The sequence below is a fragment of the Sarcophilus harrisii genome, chromosome 1 (genome assembly GCF_902635505.1).
Source record: "Sarcophilus harrisii chromosome 1, mSarHar1.11, whole genome shotgun sequence".
In the NCBI taxonomy this organism is placed as follows: Eukaryota; Metazoa; Chordata; class Mammalia; order Dasyuromorphia; family Dasyuridae; genus Sarcophilus; species Sarcophilus harrisii.
In genome coordinates, this window is record NC_045426.1 from 214823454 (window position 1) to 214843505 (window position 20052).

The 20052-nt window shown below is 33.9% G+C and overlaps 1 protein-coding gene across 2 annotated transcripts in view; it reads right to left on the reverse strand.

Moving 5' to 3' along the window:
- The window catches only part of TMOD1 (tropomodulin 1), a 119223-nt gene that overhangs the window by 59767 nt on the left and 39404 nt on the right, over positions 1 to 20052 (reverse strand). For both annotated transcript variants that reach the window (XM_003761368.3, XM_023497346.2), the window contains exon 2: positions 7017 to 7173. In XM_003761368.3, the coding sequence (XP_003761416.1) occupies positions 7017 to 7136 (120 nt within the window). In that variant the 5' untranslated portion in view covers positions 7137 to 7173. The remainder of the gene's footprint in view (positions 1 to 7016; positions 7174 to 20052) is intronic.

Below are 20052 nucleotides of genomic sequence, written 5' to 3' on the forward strand. Positions count from 1 at the left end.
GTAGCCATTCTGGAGAGCATTTTGGAAACATTCAAGTTAAGTGTTCATATCCTTTATCCCAGAGAGTTTACTGCTAGGTATATACCCTAAGGAAGTCACTAGCAAAAAGAAGAGCTTGGTATATACCAATAATATTTATAATATTACTTTTTGTGGTAACCAAGAAGTGGAAACAAAATGAATGCCCATCAGTTGAGGAAATGGTCAAATGAACTGTGGTATACAAATATAATGGAATATTACTATGATATAAGAAATGATAAACCTGATAAATACCGAGAAGTATTGAAAGATATATATAAACTAATGCAAAATGAAATAAGGAGAGCTATATTATATACACTGATTACAACAATAAAAAGAGGGGGGAAATCACAAATCAAGTTTGAATGTTCTGAAATAAGAAAACACTCCTTAACTCTTGTTTATATAATATCATTTTTCCAAGTCTTATTGATTTTACTGAGATTTTTTTCCTCTTTTGCCTTCTTTTAAAAATTATTTGTTAGATATACATATATTGTACTTAACATATACTTTAATATATTTAACATGTATGGGACTACCTGCCATCTAAGGGAGGAGGTGGAGAGAAGGAGGGGAAAAATTAGAATAGAAGCTTTTGTAAGGGTCAATGTTAAAAAATTACCCATGCATATGTTTTGTCAACAAAAAGCTATAATAAAAATTATTTGTTATAAGAGATAATGTCTCAGGTGAAGGGAAATGATGTGAGGGATATTTAGGGAACATAAAAACAAAAGTATCAATCAAAATATATTTTAAAATTTAAATATAGGAAAATATGACACTAAAGTGGAATTCTGTTCTAGTCATGAGGGGTAGAAAGGTCATTATTGTTTCTGTCAGTGTAAGTCTAATAGAATAGAATAAAATAATATTATAGCATAGATTTTTAGAAAGAAAAAGATGAATAATAAAAAGTACAGCATATACTCTTTTCTTCCTATTGCATTTTAAAAATCATGTTTTTCATTTGTACTTTTATCTATTTCTTTCCACAGGTTCTAAATAAAAAGTACTTGACTCCCAAATCTCACAAATATGATGTGTTACTTTCACCCCTCCCACAATTCCTGTAATGTTTGTCACCTAAATGAAATCTTTTTTTAAAACATGATTTTTGTCCTATTTAATGAAAATATGTATATGCAATGAAAACTTGCAATGAATACTCTTGGTATAAATGACTACTAGATCAAACTGAATCTCTTTTTCAGAATCATGTTTATTCTTTACAATAGCCTAATAATCAGTTTCTCTTCTCCTGAAGAAAAAAAGATATGCGGCTTAGAAAAAAATATCACGATTGAAGAGTTCAGCATTATTTGGCACAGAAGCATAGTATTATGGTAAAAAAAAAATCAGTGCATTATGCATCAAAAGACATAGGAAACTCTTAATAAATACTTGTTGAGTAATAATGTGACTTTTCCATACTTCCACTGAAGACCTTGTATATAAAGGAGATGAGATCAGGGATGCAGCCTATAACTGCCTCACTGGTGGCCATTTACAAGTATAGCAGCAGTGACTGTAGTTTATGGTAGAGTTGTAGAAAGAAGTGTAGTCTAGAGATTTAATTACCATTTATTACTAGCTCTGCCAGTCACTAATTGTGCAATACTGACCCTGGGCCAGTTTTTTGCTTCAGTTCCTTCTTGTAAAATGAGCTGGGTTGGACTAATAAGCTCCTATATCTTATTGCAAACTGATAAAAAAAGAAAAACTTAGTGAGAAGGCTATTCTTCCCGATGAGCTATGAAGCAAATCAGCTTTTCTTCCCATCTCAAATTCTCAATTTTCCCTTGAGCTTTTATTGACTGAGAACAATTAGAATTTCAGTTTGGAAACAAAGAAGTAAATACATGGTAGTTCTTTTATTTCTCTCTTTTGACACTGTGGCTTCAAATAAATGATTCTTTATTATTTGTGAAGAATTATCCAGGCTCATTATCTGCTTCTCACAAGATATCTGCCTGCTCTTGATCTCCATCCACAGCTTTCCCAACACATGATATACAGTTGACACAATAGGAAAAAGCGATTTCCTAGCTTTTTGCCAAGTCTTATATTCTTTTTGTTGTTGTTGTTGTTGCAATTTGCCTTGAAAAAATGTAGTTTATGTCCTTGGTAGTTAGGACTGTTACAGGTGGGTAGCAAGTCACTTCTTAAATATACCAAAAAAAGGTTCGTTTTCCCTTTTCTATAGCCCTTTGTTGGTACCCAGGAAAGAAAAGTCACAGTCTTCAGATTCCACTCCCTTTCTCTAATACTGACCTGCTCTTGGTATCCCCAATTATCCAACATTTTCTTTGTTCTACTTAAATGTAAAAACTCTACTTGGACCAAATGTTGATATTGATCTTTCCTATTTCAGAGAGAAAGCCAGAGATGCCCCTTCAGAGAAGGCTTGTCCTGATTTTCTCAAGGCCAGTTCTTCTATCTCCCTCTGTTCAAAACATTATCCCACCGCTTGTCTCTCCTCTGAAAATGAGGAGTTCAGAGGGAGGTCTCAGAGCACTCTACTTCTAAATTACATTTCTTTGATTCTTCTCTATCCTTAAACATTGTCAGTTCCATGATGGTTGTAATTTGCATTCTGAAATTATTTATTCTATATTGAATCATACAATATGAGAGGTAGACAGAGCAGTAGCAAGAACCACTCATTTAACATATGGGAAACGTGCAGAAAGATGAAGTACATTATTTGCTTAACATGAACCAGTGAATTTCCATTTCAGCTGGAATTAAAACTGAGGTCTTCTGATGACTAGTTCAGTATTGCGTGAGTTTTCATTTGCTTCTCTATTTGACTTTACTACACTGCTTCTTCCTTTTCTTAATTTGGACCTATCTTTTCCACATTTTCATGTGGATGCATATGTATATATACATATAAACAAGCATGTATTACACTAATGTGTTCTCTCTGTCAGGGTGCAATTATTCAGTCCTGGACCACCACAATAAGTCTACATGGTAGAAGCAAATTACATTGAAGAGAAACATGACAAAATTAATCCATCATATGTCCTTGAGTCACTTCAGTCATTTCAATTCTTCATAATTCCAATGGTTTTTTTTTTTATCAAAGATATTGGAGTGATTTACCATTTTCTTCTCTAGTTTATTTTGCAGATAAGGAAATAGAGGCAAACAGAGTTAAATGACTTGCCTAGTATTACAACTGCTCGTGTCAGATCATATTGGAACTGAGGGACTCCTGACTCTAGGGTCAGAATTCATAAATATATTTAAATGACAGACTTGATGAAAGATAAAATTATAAAGTAAAATTAAAATTAATAAGTCATCCAAATCATACTCTTATCTCAAAATTGAGTGGCAATAGCCTTAAATATAAGGGGCTCATTTCCATTCTTCATTATCTCTTGGGAGCAATATTCTCCAACCTATACCAGTGCCTAAGAATTTTGGTAGGTTTTGAATTAAATTATGAAATTCATACTTAGATGTAAGGAAACCACTTTAAATCTGTTTAAAAATCTGAGTAAGCTTTACTTATAAGTTTTTTTTTTTAGTTTTATTTGGAAAAGAGGATAGTTACTTCTATTTTCAATTATTTTTAGTCATGTCCAACTTTCCATGGCCCCATTTTGGGGTCTTCTTAGCAAAGATATTGGAGTAGTTTGTCATTACCTTCTTCAGCTCATTTTACAGATGAGGCAAACAGGATTAAGTGACTTGCCCAGGGTCATACAGCTAGTGTCTTAAACTAATTTTGAATTCATGAAGATGAGTCTTCCTGATTCCAAACTCAGTGTTCTCTTTACTGTACCACTTAATTATCCTGTTCCTGATCAATTAAGTCATTATTATGACTTATTAAGTCATTATTTGTGGAAGAGGCCAGTAAATCAGTCGAAAGCATTTATTAAACAACTACTACATGGCAGGCACTGTGCAAAGCACTGGAGTTACAAAGAAAGGCAAAAAAAAAAAAAATCCTCTCAAGAATCTCATAATCTAATAAGAATAAATAAATATGTACTAACAAGACATATACAAGGTAAATTAAAGATAATCTCAGAGGCAAGGCAGTAGCAGTAAGGGGTATGGGAGAAGATTTCTTGTAAAAGATGAGACTTGGGGAAAAAAAAGCCAGGAAAAGTAGGAGGCAGTGATGAGGTGGGTGAGAGCTCTAGGCATAGAAGACAAATATACAGCAAAATATACAAAGTCAGGAGATATTGTGAGTGGTATGAAGAAGAATAAGGAAGCTAATGTTCAGTTATTTCTTCACATCGTGGGCATTAACCTCCAATATCTGGATAATCTGTATAAAGTTTTTTGGCTCTCCTTTTGTACCAAAGAAGAAATCTGAATTTTTTCTTTTTTCTTTTATGGGGTTTTTATAGTATGTTATTGTAAAATTTGAATTGATATTATATAATACCATGCATGTTTTTATGCATTTCCAAGTTCCTAAACTTTTTCTGTGTTGTCTGAGGCCTTTGCATATTATTTGTGGCTTCCACAAGACTCCCCCCCAAAATTCCTATTTGATTTTTTATGCTGACCCCATAATATATTGAAACACTGATATGGAAAGTTGCAATATGGAAAGAATAATTTTTATGGAGTACTTGAAAGGGTAATAAAATGTAAGAAGATGGGAAAAGCAGGAAGTGGCCAGGTCATAAAAAGCTTTAAAAGTGAATTTGTTTCTAGAGGTGAAAGGAGCTGCTAAAATTTGTTAAATAGAGGTATAAGATAGTTTGATCTATGCTTAAGAAAAATCATTTTGACAGCTAAGTGGAGAATGGACCAGGATGGGTAAACATTTGAGGCAGGGGTATCAGTCAGCCACTTACTGAAATAGTCCAGGCATGAGGCCAGAACAATACAAAAAGATATGTGACCTTACGCTAAGGTGGGATCAGCATTAGAGAAAAGAAAATGACATAGAGGGGAGATATCACAAAGGCAGAGAAATGACAGTGTTTGACAACTGGATGAGACATAAAGAGGGAGAAAGAATGAACAAATGGGGAGAGGAGCAATTTAGAAGACTTCTCAAGTTAAAAAACAAACTAATAGGTGAGGGTAGATGTTTTCAGCTATAGAGAGATCCAGGCAGAATGAGTGATATAGAAGAGAGCTGAATCTCAGCTCAGAGAGAGGTTTACAGGACTCCTCTCCTTTCTTGTAGAAAGCTGATATAAAAGCACCAAGAGGGAACAGCACATTTTGTAGCTGATCCAGAGGCAAATGGAGAGGACAAACAACAACAATCTCTTTGATTAAACAGGTTAAGCAAGGAAATAATACACCTCTGGCTGGGGCAAAGAAAAACCCTGGTCACACTGAAAGCTAAGAACCAATTTCCAAGCCAGTTGTGAAACTGGCCTGAGTTTAAGAGCCTGACTCTAAGATCATGATACCAGATGAGTTTGAAAGAAGGCTGGAGATCTGGCTCAGATTAAATGATGATGACTTAAGGATCATTTGAAAAGGGGCTGAATTTTACCAAAGATTTTTGTTTTCTTTCAAATTTCATTCTACATAGCATACATTATCATGGACCTTGGTAGTTTTGCTATAAGCATTGTATGGGAGAAAGAATACCAGATTTGAAACTGTTCAAATCCTGACTCAGCTGCTTAATCAGCCAGGATATACTGGAACCAGCTCAAACAAATTCATGAAAGCTGATTGTTAAATCTTCAGAGTAAGCATTTACACTCAATCAATAAATGCTAAAAATCAGAGCTTGTAATTTTATTTGTTTGCTGATTTCTAGACTTGAGAGATGGAGAAAATGTCAATAATGCAGATTAAATTTAAAAGTATGTCATACATTTTCTGCCCATTTTCCACCCAGTCAGTAATTATTTATTAGCACATCCCTGTGTTAGGGTAAACCATCTGAGCACTTTCCTGCTTTAATTCCTCATCTGTAATATAAAGGGATTAAACTAGATGATCTTTAAATTCACTTCAAGGAAAAAAAAATCATTTGATCCTCTCAGATCCTTTAACTTGAAATTTTAATGTCCAGGGCAAACAACATCCATGGGCTGAGTAGCAGAGCAGCAATATTAAAAATCATGTGAAAAGTAATTAAGACAAATTCAGTTGAACAGGAGAGAGAATGAGTTATAATTGGCTTACAGAAAGATGTTATTAATAATGAAAAATCTATTAGTTTCCTATTTTGATGAATTATTATTTCTCACAAGACACTAAGCTCAACTGTTTCCAAGTTATTGAAGGAGTGTATGTCTTGTTCAACATGTACATGTATCATTTTTAAAGTGCACAACTTTTCAAATACATTGTATAATATTTTGCTTATTTTAAACTTTAATATTATTCTTCAGTGATTTTCAGTCATGCCTGATTTTTCATAATCTCATTTGGGTTGTTTTTTTTTGTTTATTTGTTTGTTTTGACAAAGACACTGGAGCAGTTTGCCATTTCCTTATCCATCTATTTTATAGATGAGAAAATCAGATTTGAACTCAGGAAAAAAAGTCTTCATGCCTCCAGGTCTGGACTTTCATTCATTACTATGTCATTTAACCCTTTCCCCACTCTTAAACTTTAGTAGCTGACCACAAAGCCCCAATCATCCCACTTGGTTATAGCTACAAAGTCAGTCATCTTAATGGTTTATAATTAAAAGTTTACAGAATTTCCAAAACCTTAAAGGAAACAAACCCTAAAAGTGATGATAGTTACATGGGCAAATGGGATTCTTATATACCTTTGCTACTAACTGGTTAAATACTGAAAAAGAAAAACAATTGACAGGCAAAATCTTTGAAATTTACAGAAAACCAAAATTTCCATTGATGGAAGCAAAGCATTAGTTTCTGGAAACTAGATGTGTTTCTCTTTTCATTCCAAACAACAAATGTTTTAATTGCTTAGAACTTACAGTTTTATAAAAAACAATAACAACAAAAATAAAAAACAAACAAGCAAATAACAACAAAAACACTCCACAAAACTAGATTACTCACATCAGGGTCTAGTTCTTCCAATTCATTTTCTAGCGTCCTAAGCTCTTCTTCTGTTAATGCTCCCAGGATTTTATCTTCATCCAAATCCCGATATTTTTCTAGTTCTCTTCGGTATGACATTTTGTAATCTTTCTTGTGGTCTGCACAAAATTATGACCTATAGTAAAAAGTCAATGATTCAATTCAACAAACATTTATTAATCATATGCAAGGCACCTGAGGATCCAAAGACAAAAATAAAATAGATCTTGCCCTCAAGGAGCTTACTTTTCACAGATAAGGTGGATATAAACTTTTAAAAAGACAAGATATAATGGCTCTTTTACTATACAATTATCCTTTTAGAACTGAAAATATTCACATTAAATAGCATCCATACATATTTTTACAAGTACAATTATCAATAATACTTCTCTACAAAGTTGATATAGTTTTATTACTTTTAATTATATGCTATCACTAGAATTAGCAGTGTTGTCTTGTAGAATTTCTTAGGTAATTTTCTATAATGTCTAAATAAGTTTACAATTATCAATTATTTATAAGTGAGTCCTTATGCTGTGTTCAGTCATATCTGACTCCTTATGGCCAAATTTTGGGATTTTCTTGGCAAAGATACTGGAGTGTTTTGCCATTTCTTTTTCCAGCTCATGTTACAGATGAGGAAATTGAGGTAAACAACATTAAATGACTTGCCCAGAGTCATATAGCTAGTGTCTGAGGTTACATTTGAACACAGGTATTCCTGACTTCAGAATCTGCACTCTCTCCACTGAGTCTCCTAGCTGCCTTCCCATATACTTATAGGATCACAAATTTAGAATTAAGAAGTAACCCAACCTCATTTTATAGATGAGGAACTAAGGCTCAGAGAGGTTAACTAACTTGCCCAATCTCTCACAGGTAGTAATATATCTGGGATTTGAATCCAGTTTTTCTAACACCAAATCCACTGCACCCTTTCTGTCATACCACTTTTAAAGACTTTTATCAACTTGTAGATGCCTGAAAAAAGTTTGTTCTCCAAACTACTTAAAACATACTATTTCAATATCATCTAGCTTCCACTTTTGAATTCTTAGCAAATCCTTTTCATAAATAAGGCTAAGGTAAACTTCATCCTAACCCCTTTCCTAATTATTATAAATTATGAATTCTTTAGAAGTCTTTGTATATCACATGTAACAAATTGTTACAATGCTAAACTACAAATTTATTTCTATAAATTATATATATAACATTATTTTTGATACAATATGGATATAATATTTTTATATCCATTGAAACCTTCTAAACTGCATTAGGAAAAATAGAATTGAGCTCTGGACTGTTTATTCTTGAGAAAACAATTCGCAATGATTTAAGTTTAATATGTGGCCATCCCAAATCAAAGGAATTACCTAAATTAATTAGAAATGCAGTAAAAGTCAGTAACATCAATGGCTGAAAGAGGGACTCTTCATGAACCCATATGGGGTTTTTTTTTGGGGGGGGCAAAGATACTGCAATGGTTTACTATTTCCTTTCTCCAACTAATTTTAGAGATGAGGAAAAGGAGGCAAATGGGGTAGAGTGAGTTGCCCAGAATCACAGACAGTGTCTGAGGACTGATTTGAACTCAAGAAGATGAGTCTTCCTGACTCCAAGCGGAATGCTCTACTTCTCTGGCAACTGATTTGGGCACATAACTTCTCTTCCTAAGTATTCTTTCTCAGGATCTCTGATCTGTCAGTCTGTCCAAAAATACTTACTAAGTGCCAGGCATTTTATATGCAATAAGGATATAAAGAAACCTTACAGATTGGAACCTTTTCACTGGACCTTATGTTAGGTTTGCTGACTTGACATGAGGTGGGAGAGACTCCCAGTTTTAAATGAGAAAGGGGAAGAGAAAGAAGGAGAAAAGTAAATGAAGGAGAAGGAAATAAAGGGGAGGGGAAGAAGAGGAGAAACAATGTGTCAAGCGACTATACTGTCAGAAAGGTGTTTTCCAAAAGAATTCTGAAAAGAAGATATTTTTGCCAGAAAATACAGGGAAAAAAGACATTTTTGAAACAGATTGAATTTAGTATATGCTTTATAAGAAAAATAGTAATGCATAATAGTTGCAGTTTTTTATTTAACCATTTCTTTCTGTTCTACTATGCATAAGGAAATATCCGTTTTCTTTATTGTTTGTAAGTTCAAAACAAAAATAAATATTGAAAAGAGAGACTTTTTGCTATCTGGCAGCCAGGAAAAAAAAAAAAGAGGTATGAAGAGGAGAAGCAATTAATGCTCAGGTACTATTCTGCTCAATCATATAGCAGTCCTGCCATTGTCTATATAAGGAAAGTGTTAGTGGATGATAAGCAGCTGGTATTGTCTAAACTGGCCTGTTTCATTCTGCAGTGACAGGATAAAGAGGTCTAGCACTGGGAGAAAGTGGGCCCTGATAAAAATAAACTGTGACAGACATCATAATCTTGGGTAGTCCCGTGTATGATCTCTAGACCTGGTAGGGGTTGTTACTCGTTGGAGACATTCTCAGAGACTGTGTTCTATGTGTGGTTGGGTATATTTCCTTGAAATATAAGTGCATAAACATCACTTGTATTTGGGTCAAGAAGGAACTGGGACTGGAATTCAAGCAAAACAGTTATCAGTGGAAACCAATATGTGCTCAAAAACTCAGAGAGGAAACTGTTGCTTGTTTAAAATTACCTCTCGATGTCTTCCCCTTCCTACTGAATATAGGCATTCCTCAGAAGTAGTAACTTTTGACAACTTCATAAAATACTTAGGTATACAAGGTATAATAATAACTCATATTTAAATAGCACTTAAAAATTTATAAAGCAGCTCCTTCATATTATTCTTGTAAAGTAGATAGTACAACTATTTTGGAGATGAGAAATCTGAGTCTTATAGATTAAAGCGGTAGCTTGGTGTGTGAGACTGGTACTGGAGATACTCATTTTACCTAGTTCAAATTTAGCCTCAGACACTTAATAACTTTGTGAGTCTGGGCAAGTCACTAAATTTTATTTGCCTCAGTTTTCTCATCTATAAAATGAACTAGAGAAAGAAATGGCAAATCACTCTAACTATCTTGGCCAAAAAAATCTCAAATGAAGTTACTGAGAGTCAAATGAAAAATGATAGAAAAAAAGAGATTAATAAGAATGAGCATTTAAATGAGTATTAGAGCCTGGAACCAAATCCAGATATTTTATAATTGTTATTAGATTTTGGCTAGGATGATAATCTTCTTATAATTATTAATGAAAGTATAATAGGCAGTATATTATAAGGCATAATGTTAGTCACACATAAAATCCAAAATAAAATAGTGCCGCTTGTGCCTGCAATGATAAGTATGCTAAAATAGTTGACTAGTTAAATTATGATTCAAGGTGACTAGGTAAGCTTTAATTCTACCTCCCATCAAGTCCTCCACTTTTTGTTTAATGTAGAAACATTGTTTATATATACATATACCAATATTTAACAGATGGTATTTTCATCAACATTTCTGGTTAAAAAAGATTTCACTTTGGGGAAGTAAAGAGCTAGTTAAAAATATGTTGTGAGACAGCAAGAAAACATCTATTTACATAAAAATTTTCATGGCTACATTATCTATGATAACAAAAAAAACCTTGGAAACAAAGTGTGTACTTTTTCTCATTACGAAATATGATTATAATGGGATATTACTGTATAATAAAAATGTGAATAATTAAGAGAAACAGAAGAAGCCGAATGAATGACATAGTAAGGAAAACAAAACCCAAAGAGTAATATAAAATGATTGAAGCAATGGAAATAAAGTTCAAATGGAAAGGTAACAAAATGCTGACCAAATATAATGTCATACTGCCAAATTTAAAGAAAATACATTTTAATTTAAAAATGGAAAATCCAACTGTGTTTTAGGAAGGATGTGTTTTGTAAAGGATTTATATGGGCATCTGTTGAAAATTAACTATTATATCAAAGAAAAATATATCAATAATTTGGAAAATAACAGTAAGGAAAAAAAGATGGTTTGATGGTTTCAGAAAATAGATTTGATTTTTCTGAACCAGAATTTAAGATAAAAGATTTATATACAATTCTTCCCAATTCTCATTAATAGTTCTTCATCCTGGATTGCATGATATGTCTCAGAATTGGAGAGAGAAGATTCCAAAACATTAAAATAAAGCATAGGATTCTATGATTTAAAATTCTACACGGAACAACACTTACATGGTACTTTCAAAAATAAAACTTTGATAATACAAATACAAATAATCTGATAGAGGAAGGAAAAAGGCAAATGTCTAGGTACAAATACTGAAAGGAAGGAACACAAAAGCCAATGTAAATCTAAATAAATAAATATATATATCATACATATTATTTTTGATATGCATATGTGTTTGTGTGTGTATGTATGTATATGTGTGTATTTTATGCACCAATCCTCCTTGGGTTCATCTGCTTAAGTTATATGGCCACTAACAGCGTGGATTTCCAGAAAATATACTTACGTCTCAGTATGATTGATTTAATCTTATAAGGTGTTAAGTCAGTGGAATTGATAAGACATTGGTATCTAGTTTAGCATGATGATTAATAGTTCTCTAGTTCAGTATGATTGATTTATTCCTAAAACAAGGTGTTAACTCAGTAGAACTATACTAAGTATAAGTACATGTGAACCAGAGAATCATTGTCTCATCAATTCTTCTGAGTTAATAGCTTGTTTCAAGTATACTTCTCCAGAGTTCTGGCTCTCAACAGTAGTGAGGTTCCTGTATAAGAAACATATGTAGCCAAGGCAACTTAGAACTCTAGGACTAGAAAGTCTCCATGTTCTTTCTCTTTCCTACAGGTTTTGACAAAATTCATTTTAAATCCTTCTGTTGTTCAGCTGGGCTAATCCTTTAAAGGGTTGGCTATTTTTAGAGCACCGAGTCTATACTTGAGAAGTGGTTCCACTGACTGACTTTGATCCAGCTAGAGTGTAGTAAGTATATCAGCTGCACAGGCCAGTCAGGTCAAGCAAGTCATTCAGTGGCTGTGCTGGCTCTTCACCAGGCCCCACTGTTGCTGGACTGAGCCAGGCAGGTTCCTCAGTGAGTGGCTACTTTGGCTCTTCATCAAGCTTTGCTGTTACCATCTAGGCCATCTGCCACTGGTTTCTCAGCATCTCTGCTAGACAAGTCCAAGCTTGCTCTTCAATAGGCATCTGCAGCCTTCAGCCACTGGTGAGGCTGATGGGACTTCATTCTCCTGTCCTGGGTCTTCTTTTTTCTCTATATGCCATTTTACTTGGTGATCCCATCAACTTCCATAGATTCAATGGTCACCTCTGTGTAACTTATTCTTGGATCTATTTATTTATTCCTAAGCTTTCTTCTGACCTCATTTTCAACTGTCTCATGAGCTTGAACTTGATCTCTTACAGATATCTTAAACCTATTATGTCCAAAACCTAACTCATTATTTACATCTCCCACTCAACTCTAACTTCCTTACTTCCTTTTTACTATAGAAGGCAATACCATCCTCCCAGTCACGTAGGCTCACAATCTAGATATTATATTTGATTCCTTATTCTAACAATCCCCACTAACCCACTCCAATGTCCAGTCTGTTATCAAGGCCCGTGTATTCTACCTTTGCAACATCTGTTATTTTTTTTTTAAATCTCCTTTATACCACCCCCTTTTTTTTTCTCTGACACTGCTACCACATTGGCAGGCTTTCATTATCTCACTTTGTGGTCCAATGACACTGGCCTCCTTTCAGTCTCTTGGACACCTTCTTACTCCATGCTTTCTAACCAGCTACCCCTATGCCTGGAATTGTCTTGATTTCTATCTCCTCCTAGTTTCCTGAAGTGCTTCAGGTTCTACTTTCTAAAAGAAACCTTTCCCATTTTTCTTTAATGCTAGGGCCTTCCTTCTGTTAATTATTTCCAATTAATTCCAAATATATCTTCTTTGTACATAGCTGTTTGCATATTGTCTCTTCTATTAGACTATGAGCTTCTTGAACACAGTAACTGTTTTTTGACCTTTTTATATATTCCCAGGTTATATGGTCCCTGGAAATTAGTAGGTGATTAATGAATGCTTACTGACTTGACAACCACTCAGAAATTTCAACAGTTTCTTGCTCAAAGTGATTGGGTACAGCTTCTAGGGAAAATATAGCAGTGATTCTGAGATCCCCTGACCTTAGAATGCTATTGTTCTATCAATCTGTCAATCATTCTAAAGTCTTCTGGCTATAGGAAAGTCCTACAAACATTATTGACTGTCAGATAGATAATCTGTTGGTCAATGATAAACAAGTTCCTGAGACAACAATAAATAGACCACCCTCAAACCTATCTGTAACCCATAAAATTAACATATCAGTGACATGAAGAACCAGATTTCTCTATCTTTTCCTATAAATTTGTCTTCTTGCTCTTGGTTCTTTGCTAAATTCTTTTGGAACTTAAGCCCACTAAAATTGGCATTAAAATTACAATAAACTTTGTTCCTTGACTTGGAGATGGATTCAATCCTGCAAATTCTTTTGAGACATCTCATGATGCTGGTCTGTGACCTCAACCACTTGGGATCTCCTTTTGAACTTCAACAAAAGGATCCTTTCTTCCATAAGCCAAGATACCAAAATTTCTCAATTGCTCTTTTTTCCCTTCTGTTTTCTGTAAAAATGGCAAGAATAGCATCCTTTGTTAAAGAGGTCAAGTAAATAAACTTGTACAATTTACATCTGAGGATAATGAAACCTCTCATAGACATGATTACTAAGTTGTCAGATTTGTTTGTTTTTTTAATGATAATAATCGACTGCCACAGGCTAAAGATGAACAAATGCTTTGCTTTTTAAAAAATGGTAGGACATGAATTCTACAAAGTATTGACAACAGATTTTGAACTGATTCCTGGAAAAATTTTAGAATGGATTATTAAAGAGATGTTTTACAAACACTTAGAGAAATTAGGATTTTTTTTGGGGGGGGGTCTGACAAAATGGCTAAGTAAGAGTCTATATCTAAGCTTATTTCCTCTTGATAACCTCAAAACAGTAAAAAAAAAAAAAAAAAGTCAAATGAAGAAAAACAGCAGCAATATAACAAAAAAGAAAAAGGAAAAAATTCACCACTAGGAAAATTTTGAAGAAAAATCCTGCAGAGAGAATAAAAAAGATTAGCACATAACAAAAATAAGTTTCAAAATAATGAATAAATTTTGGAACAAAGTAAATGATGGATGATTGGAACAAGTAAGAGGAAACACTCAAAAGAGAAGGATAATATTTCAGAAATAACAGTCAGAACCCCACAAATTATATTAGATCAAGTGGCTTATCAATTCCACAAAAAAATTAAAATAACAAACAGAAAGAAAAACTAAAGCATTTATTCAATCAAAGAAACATTTGTCAAGTATCTCTTTATGTACCAGATATTTTCTTTGGCCATGGGATTAAAAAGACAAAAACATGCTAGTCCATGCCCTAAAGTAGTTTGCCTTCCACTGAAATGAAGAATCCAAAAAAGGAATATAAGAGAATTACATATTTAAAACAATTTTTAAATCTCACTTCAGCGCTCAAGGTAGATTAGCAGATTTGGAAATTAAAAACATAGAGGAAGAACAAAGAAATTCAGGACAAATCAGAATACAAGCAAAACTGAAAGAACACGTAGTCCCAACAAACCAAAACTCTTGAAAATCTTTAGTTTTCCATGTGAACATAATAAAAGAAAGCCAAAAGCATATATTTTAAGAAATTATGTTAAAAATGTTGCTCAGAAGTATTGGAAAAAGTTTTCCCTGGGAAATCTAATCACCAAATTACAATGTTTCAACGTCTACTGAAGATCTTCTAAGAAGAAACCTACTATAAAATCAAGGAAAAAAACAGCCTGAATCATGTAACACAATTCTGTGATTAGGAGAAATGAAAGAAAAAATTAGAATATGATATTATGAAAATTCTCAACATTTGGTTTGTACCACAAAATAATACATTCCAAGAGCTCTAATATAACCTTCCGTGGTGGGGGGAGGGGGGATTAATATATATTTGCAGCAGATTGGAGGAATGGGCAGATTGTTTCCTTATAGACTATAAGTAAGCTTCTTGTGGTGAGAAGTATTTAATTTTGTCTTTGTGTCCACCAATGCCTCTCAGAGTGGTCTGGCACATATTAGATACCTAATGTTTTTTGATTGATTATATAAATGATGAACCAACAAAAGAGACGGAAAAGAAGTGGCCAGACTGGTAGGAAAAAAAAAATCAGAGAACAATATTACAAAACCACAGAAAAAAGTGAGTATGTAGGAGAGGGCAATCTATATACTAAAAGGGGGATGAGGAATAATAATAAAAAAAACTCATCAGATCTTACATCTGAAACATCTCTGATAATTGGAAAGAATAGTTTCAGTAGGGTGAGAGTCAGAAGCTGGATTTCCAAGGGCTAAAAAGTCAATGAAAGGAGAGGAAGCAGAGGCAATGGACTTTTTCTTGGCCTTTGGCTAAGAAAGGGAAGCAAAATATAGGACCTTCCCTTGAAGGGCTAGAAGAGTAGATGGAATTAGACACATTTGTAGGCAGCACAGACAGAGCCAGAAGATTTGGAAATATTGAAGAGAGAGGTGATTGAGAACAATATTGTAGATGAGACAAGTGGGGATAGGGTAAAGCAGAGATTCTTAACTATTTTTGTTATCTGGACCCTTTGACAATCTGGTGATCCCATCTCAGAATAATATTTCTTTTTTAAAAATAGCTTTTTACTTTTCCAAATACATGCAAAGATAGTTTTCAACAATCTTTGCAAAACCTTGTATTATAAAATTTTCTTCCTCCCTTTTCCCATCCTCTCTCATAGACAGCAAGCAATCCAATATAGGTTAAACGTGCAATTCTTCAAAACATATTTCTATATTGGTCATGCTGCACAAGAAAAATCAGATCAAAAAGTGAAAGAAAAAAATGAGGAAAAACAAGCAAACAAAAAAACATAACAAAGTGAAAATGCTATACTTTTTTCCACATTCAGTCTTCATAGTTTTCTCCTTGGATATAGATGGCTCTATCACAAATCTATTGGAATTGCCTTAAATCACCTCATTGTTGCAAAAAGCATTGTCCATCACAGTTGATCATCATATAATCTTGTTGTATAATGTTTTCTTTGTTCTACTCATTTCACTTAGCATCAGTTCATGCAAGTCTTTCCAGGTTTTTCTGAAATCATCCTGCTTGTCATGTCTCATAGAACAATAATAGAATAATGTTTTTAAATGCATAAAATAATATACATATGATTATAATGGAAATTAATTATGTTAAAATACAATCAGATAACTAGATGGTGCAATGGACAGAGTACTGGCCCTTAAGTCAGAAGAACCTAAGTTTAAATGCATTCTCAGTCACTTACTATCCATGTGACCCTGGGCAAGTTACTTAACTCCAATTACTCCTTTTCCCCTTAAAAAGAAATGCAATTATCAAAATACTTTTTAAAAAGTTTTTTTTAAGTTTTGAAGTATAAAGTTTTTAAAGTTTAAAGTTTTTTTTAAAGTTTCCATGGATGCCAGGTTAAGAACCACACAAAAGCAGTATCCTTGGTGAGGAGAAAAACCATTGCTTCATCAGAGACTGGAGTAAAGGAGGGAAATGGCATATGCTTTCTCATCATTTTTTTTCAGGAACAGAATTTATTAGAAAAAGTACTAGTAATTAGGGGGGGGGAAAGCTAGTAATTACTGATTTTAAACAAAATCAAATTTAAAGATTCATGATTTGAGCATAAAGGGAGATGCTACAAACAAATCAGGAAAGCAAGATAGTCCACCCATTAGATCTTTGGAGAAGGGACCCAAGAAGAACTAGAGAACACTATGAAAGGCAAAATGGACAACTTCAATTACATTAAGTTAAAAAGCCTTTGCACAATGAACTGCTGAGAAAAAAACATATTCCTTTCTGTCCCTATTCAATTTTCTCTAGAGGTCTATCATATCTAGGTTTTAGGATTCTATTAATCTTTCTAGTTTGTTTCTTGGGGTGTGTGTGTGTGTGTGTGTGTGTGTGGTTAGATTTATCTAATTCTGAAAGGGGGAGATTAAAATCCCTTACTGATATAGCTTTCCTGTCTACTTCTTCCTATAACTAGTTTAACTTCTCTAAGAACTTGGATGTACCACTTGGTGCATATGCATTTAGTATCCATACTACTTCATTGTCTATGGTACTCTTTAACAAGATGTAGTTTCCTTTCTTGTATCTCTTTTAATTAGATCTATTTTTACTTTTACTTTATCTGAGATCAAAATTGCTACCCCTCCTTTTTTAATTTTTACTTCAGCTGAAGCATAATAATTTCTGCTCTAGCTTTTTGCCTTTACTCTGTATGTATCTCTCCAAATGTGTTTCTTGTTAACAACATATTGTAGGATTCTATTTTTTAATCCACTCTTTTATCTGTTTCCCATGTATGGGAGAGTTAATTCCATTCATATTCACAGTTACGATTACCAGCCCTGCTTCCCTCTATCCTATTTTCTTCTCTTTATATACTTTTGTTCTCTCTTTCCACCCTATCCTTTTTTTAGTACTGTTTTGTTTCTAGCTTACCTCACCCTCTATCTACCTTCCTCTACTATCACTCCTCCTCCCTTCTCTTACCCTTTTCTCCTAGTCTTTCTGCCCTCTCTGCTATCCAGTTCATCCCTTTTCTTGCCCTGTTCTCCTCCTACTTCCTTATAGGATAAGATCAATTTCTAAGTTATTCCCTCTCTGAGACAAAATTGATGAAATTAAGCTTCAGACAATGCTCATTCCTCTCCCACCTTTCCCTCATTCTAGTAATAGGTCTTTTGTATCTCCTTATGTAACCTAATTTGTCCCATTTTACCTTCTCTTTCCTCTTCTCTCAGTACAATTCTTTTTCTACTCCTTAATGTATTTTTTAACATCATCATGAGTCCATTCATATCCACACCCTCTGTCCATGTATGCCTCCCTCTAACTGCCCTAATAACAGATACAGTTCTCAAGAGTTACAGATATTTCATTTTTCTAACTACAGATATAAACAGTTTAACCTTTAAAATTTACATATATATATTTCCTCCTGTTTACCTTTCTATGCTTCTTATTTAGTTCTGTGTCTGAAGATCAAATTTTCAGTTTAGTTCTATTTTTTCAATAGAAATGATTGAAATTCTCTTATTTCACTAAAGACCCATCTCTTCCCCCGAAAGATGATAATCATGCAAGATAGTTAATTATTAGTTGTGACTCCATGTTCTTTGTCTTCCAGAATAAGATATTCCAGATCTTCCAATTCTTTATTGTAGAAGCTTTCAGATCTTGGGTAATCCTAACTGTTGCTACTTAATACTTGAATTGTTTTTGTCTGGCAGCTTGCAGTATTTTTAACTTGAAATCATGGTTCTGGAATTTTGCGACAATGTTCCTTGGTATTTTCCTTGTAGCATCTCTTTGTGGAGGGTGACCACAAAAGGATTCTTTCAATGACTACTTCCCCCTCTGGTTCTAGTATACCAAAGCAGTTTTCCTTGATAATCTATTGAAGAATGCTGTCCAGACTTTTTTTTTTCTTTTTTGGTCACAGCCTTTGGATAAACCAATAATTTTTTAATTGTCTCTCTTGGATCAATTTTCCAGGTTGGCTGTTTTTTCCAAAGAGGTATTTTATGTTTTCTTCCATTTTTTCATTCTTTTTAAAGATTATTTGACTGATTCTTAATGTCTCATAGAATCATTAGCTTCCTTTTACCCCATTCTAGTTTTTAATGTGTGATTTTCTTCAATTATTTTTTGTATCTCTTTTTCCATTTGATTAATTCTACTTTTCAAGGTGCTGTTTTCTGCTATATATATAACATTTAGTCTATTGTGCTATTGTGTTTTTTAAGGAATTGGTTTCTTCACTGTTTTTGTTTGTTTGTTTTTTGCATTTGGCCAATTGAATTTTTTTAGGAATTGTTTTTCAAGTCAATTTTTATCCTTTTCCAAGCTATTGACTCTCTTACATATCTCTCATTTCTTTTCTCATGTTTTTCCTTTACCTCTTTTATTTGCCTTTCAAAATCTTTTATAAGCATTTCCAAAAAGCCGCTTTGGGCTTGAGACCAATTCATATCACTCTTTGAAATTTCCTTTGTGGACACTTTCTCCTATTCTGAGTTGGTGTTTTGGTCTTCCCTGTTGCCATAGTAGCTTTCTATGGTTAAGGTTCTTTTCTGTTTCTTACTCATTTTCTTTTCTTATCTTTTGATAAAGGGGCGCTGTTCTAAGTTTTCCATGTAACTCTGAGCCTTGGCTTTGAGCACAAGATTTCTTTGTGTTTGGTGATTTGCTCACAGCCCGGGGTAGCCCTACCTGTTCTCTTCAGTAAACAGCCTCGGTTTTCCCTAGCTTGTAATTTGCCTTCTGAGCTGGGACTGGAGGCTGCTCCACTGAGCTACTGAGCCAGCACCAAGGGTCTCATTTGATTAAAACCCTCTCACTGGCTTTCCTAAACACTGTCTGAGCTGAGCTAAACATCCCTTTCATTCCAATGAGACTGATCTTTCTTGAAGCCCTTCCAGTCTGTCTTGAGCTGAGGTTGTTTCATTCTATTAGACTGTTCAGAGGCTTGGTTTCATGTGGTTTTAGAGGAAAACTCTTCCATGTCATCTCTGAGATGAAGAGATAGGAAGAAGACAGAGTTCCTGATTTAATGGCCTCACTAAAGTAAAGTGTGAAGCAAGGTCTGCAACTTAGGGAGGGAAGAAATGTGGGAGAGGCTAAAGGAGAGAAAAAAAAGTTTGAAGCATGTTCTTTGAGGCATGGAATAGAAAATTAATTAGGGGACAGCTAGATGAAACAGTGAATAGAGCACTGACCCTGAAATCAGGAGGACTTGAGTTCAAATTTGACCTCACTTCCTAGCTGTGTGACTCTGGGCATGTCATTTATTCCAATTGCCTCACAAAAAAATTAATTAGGTACACAT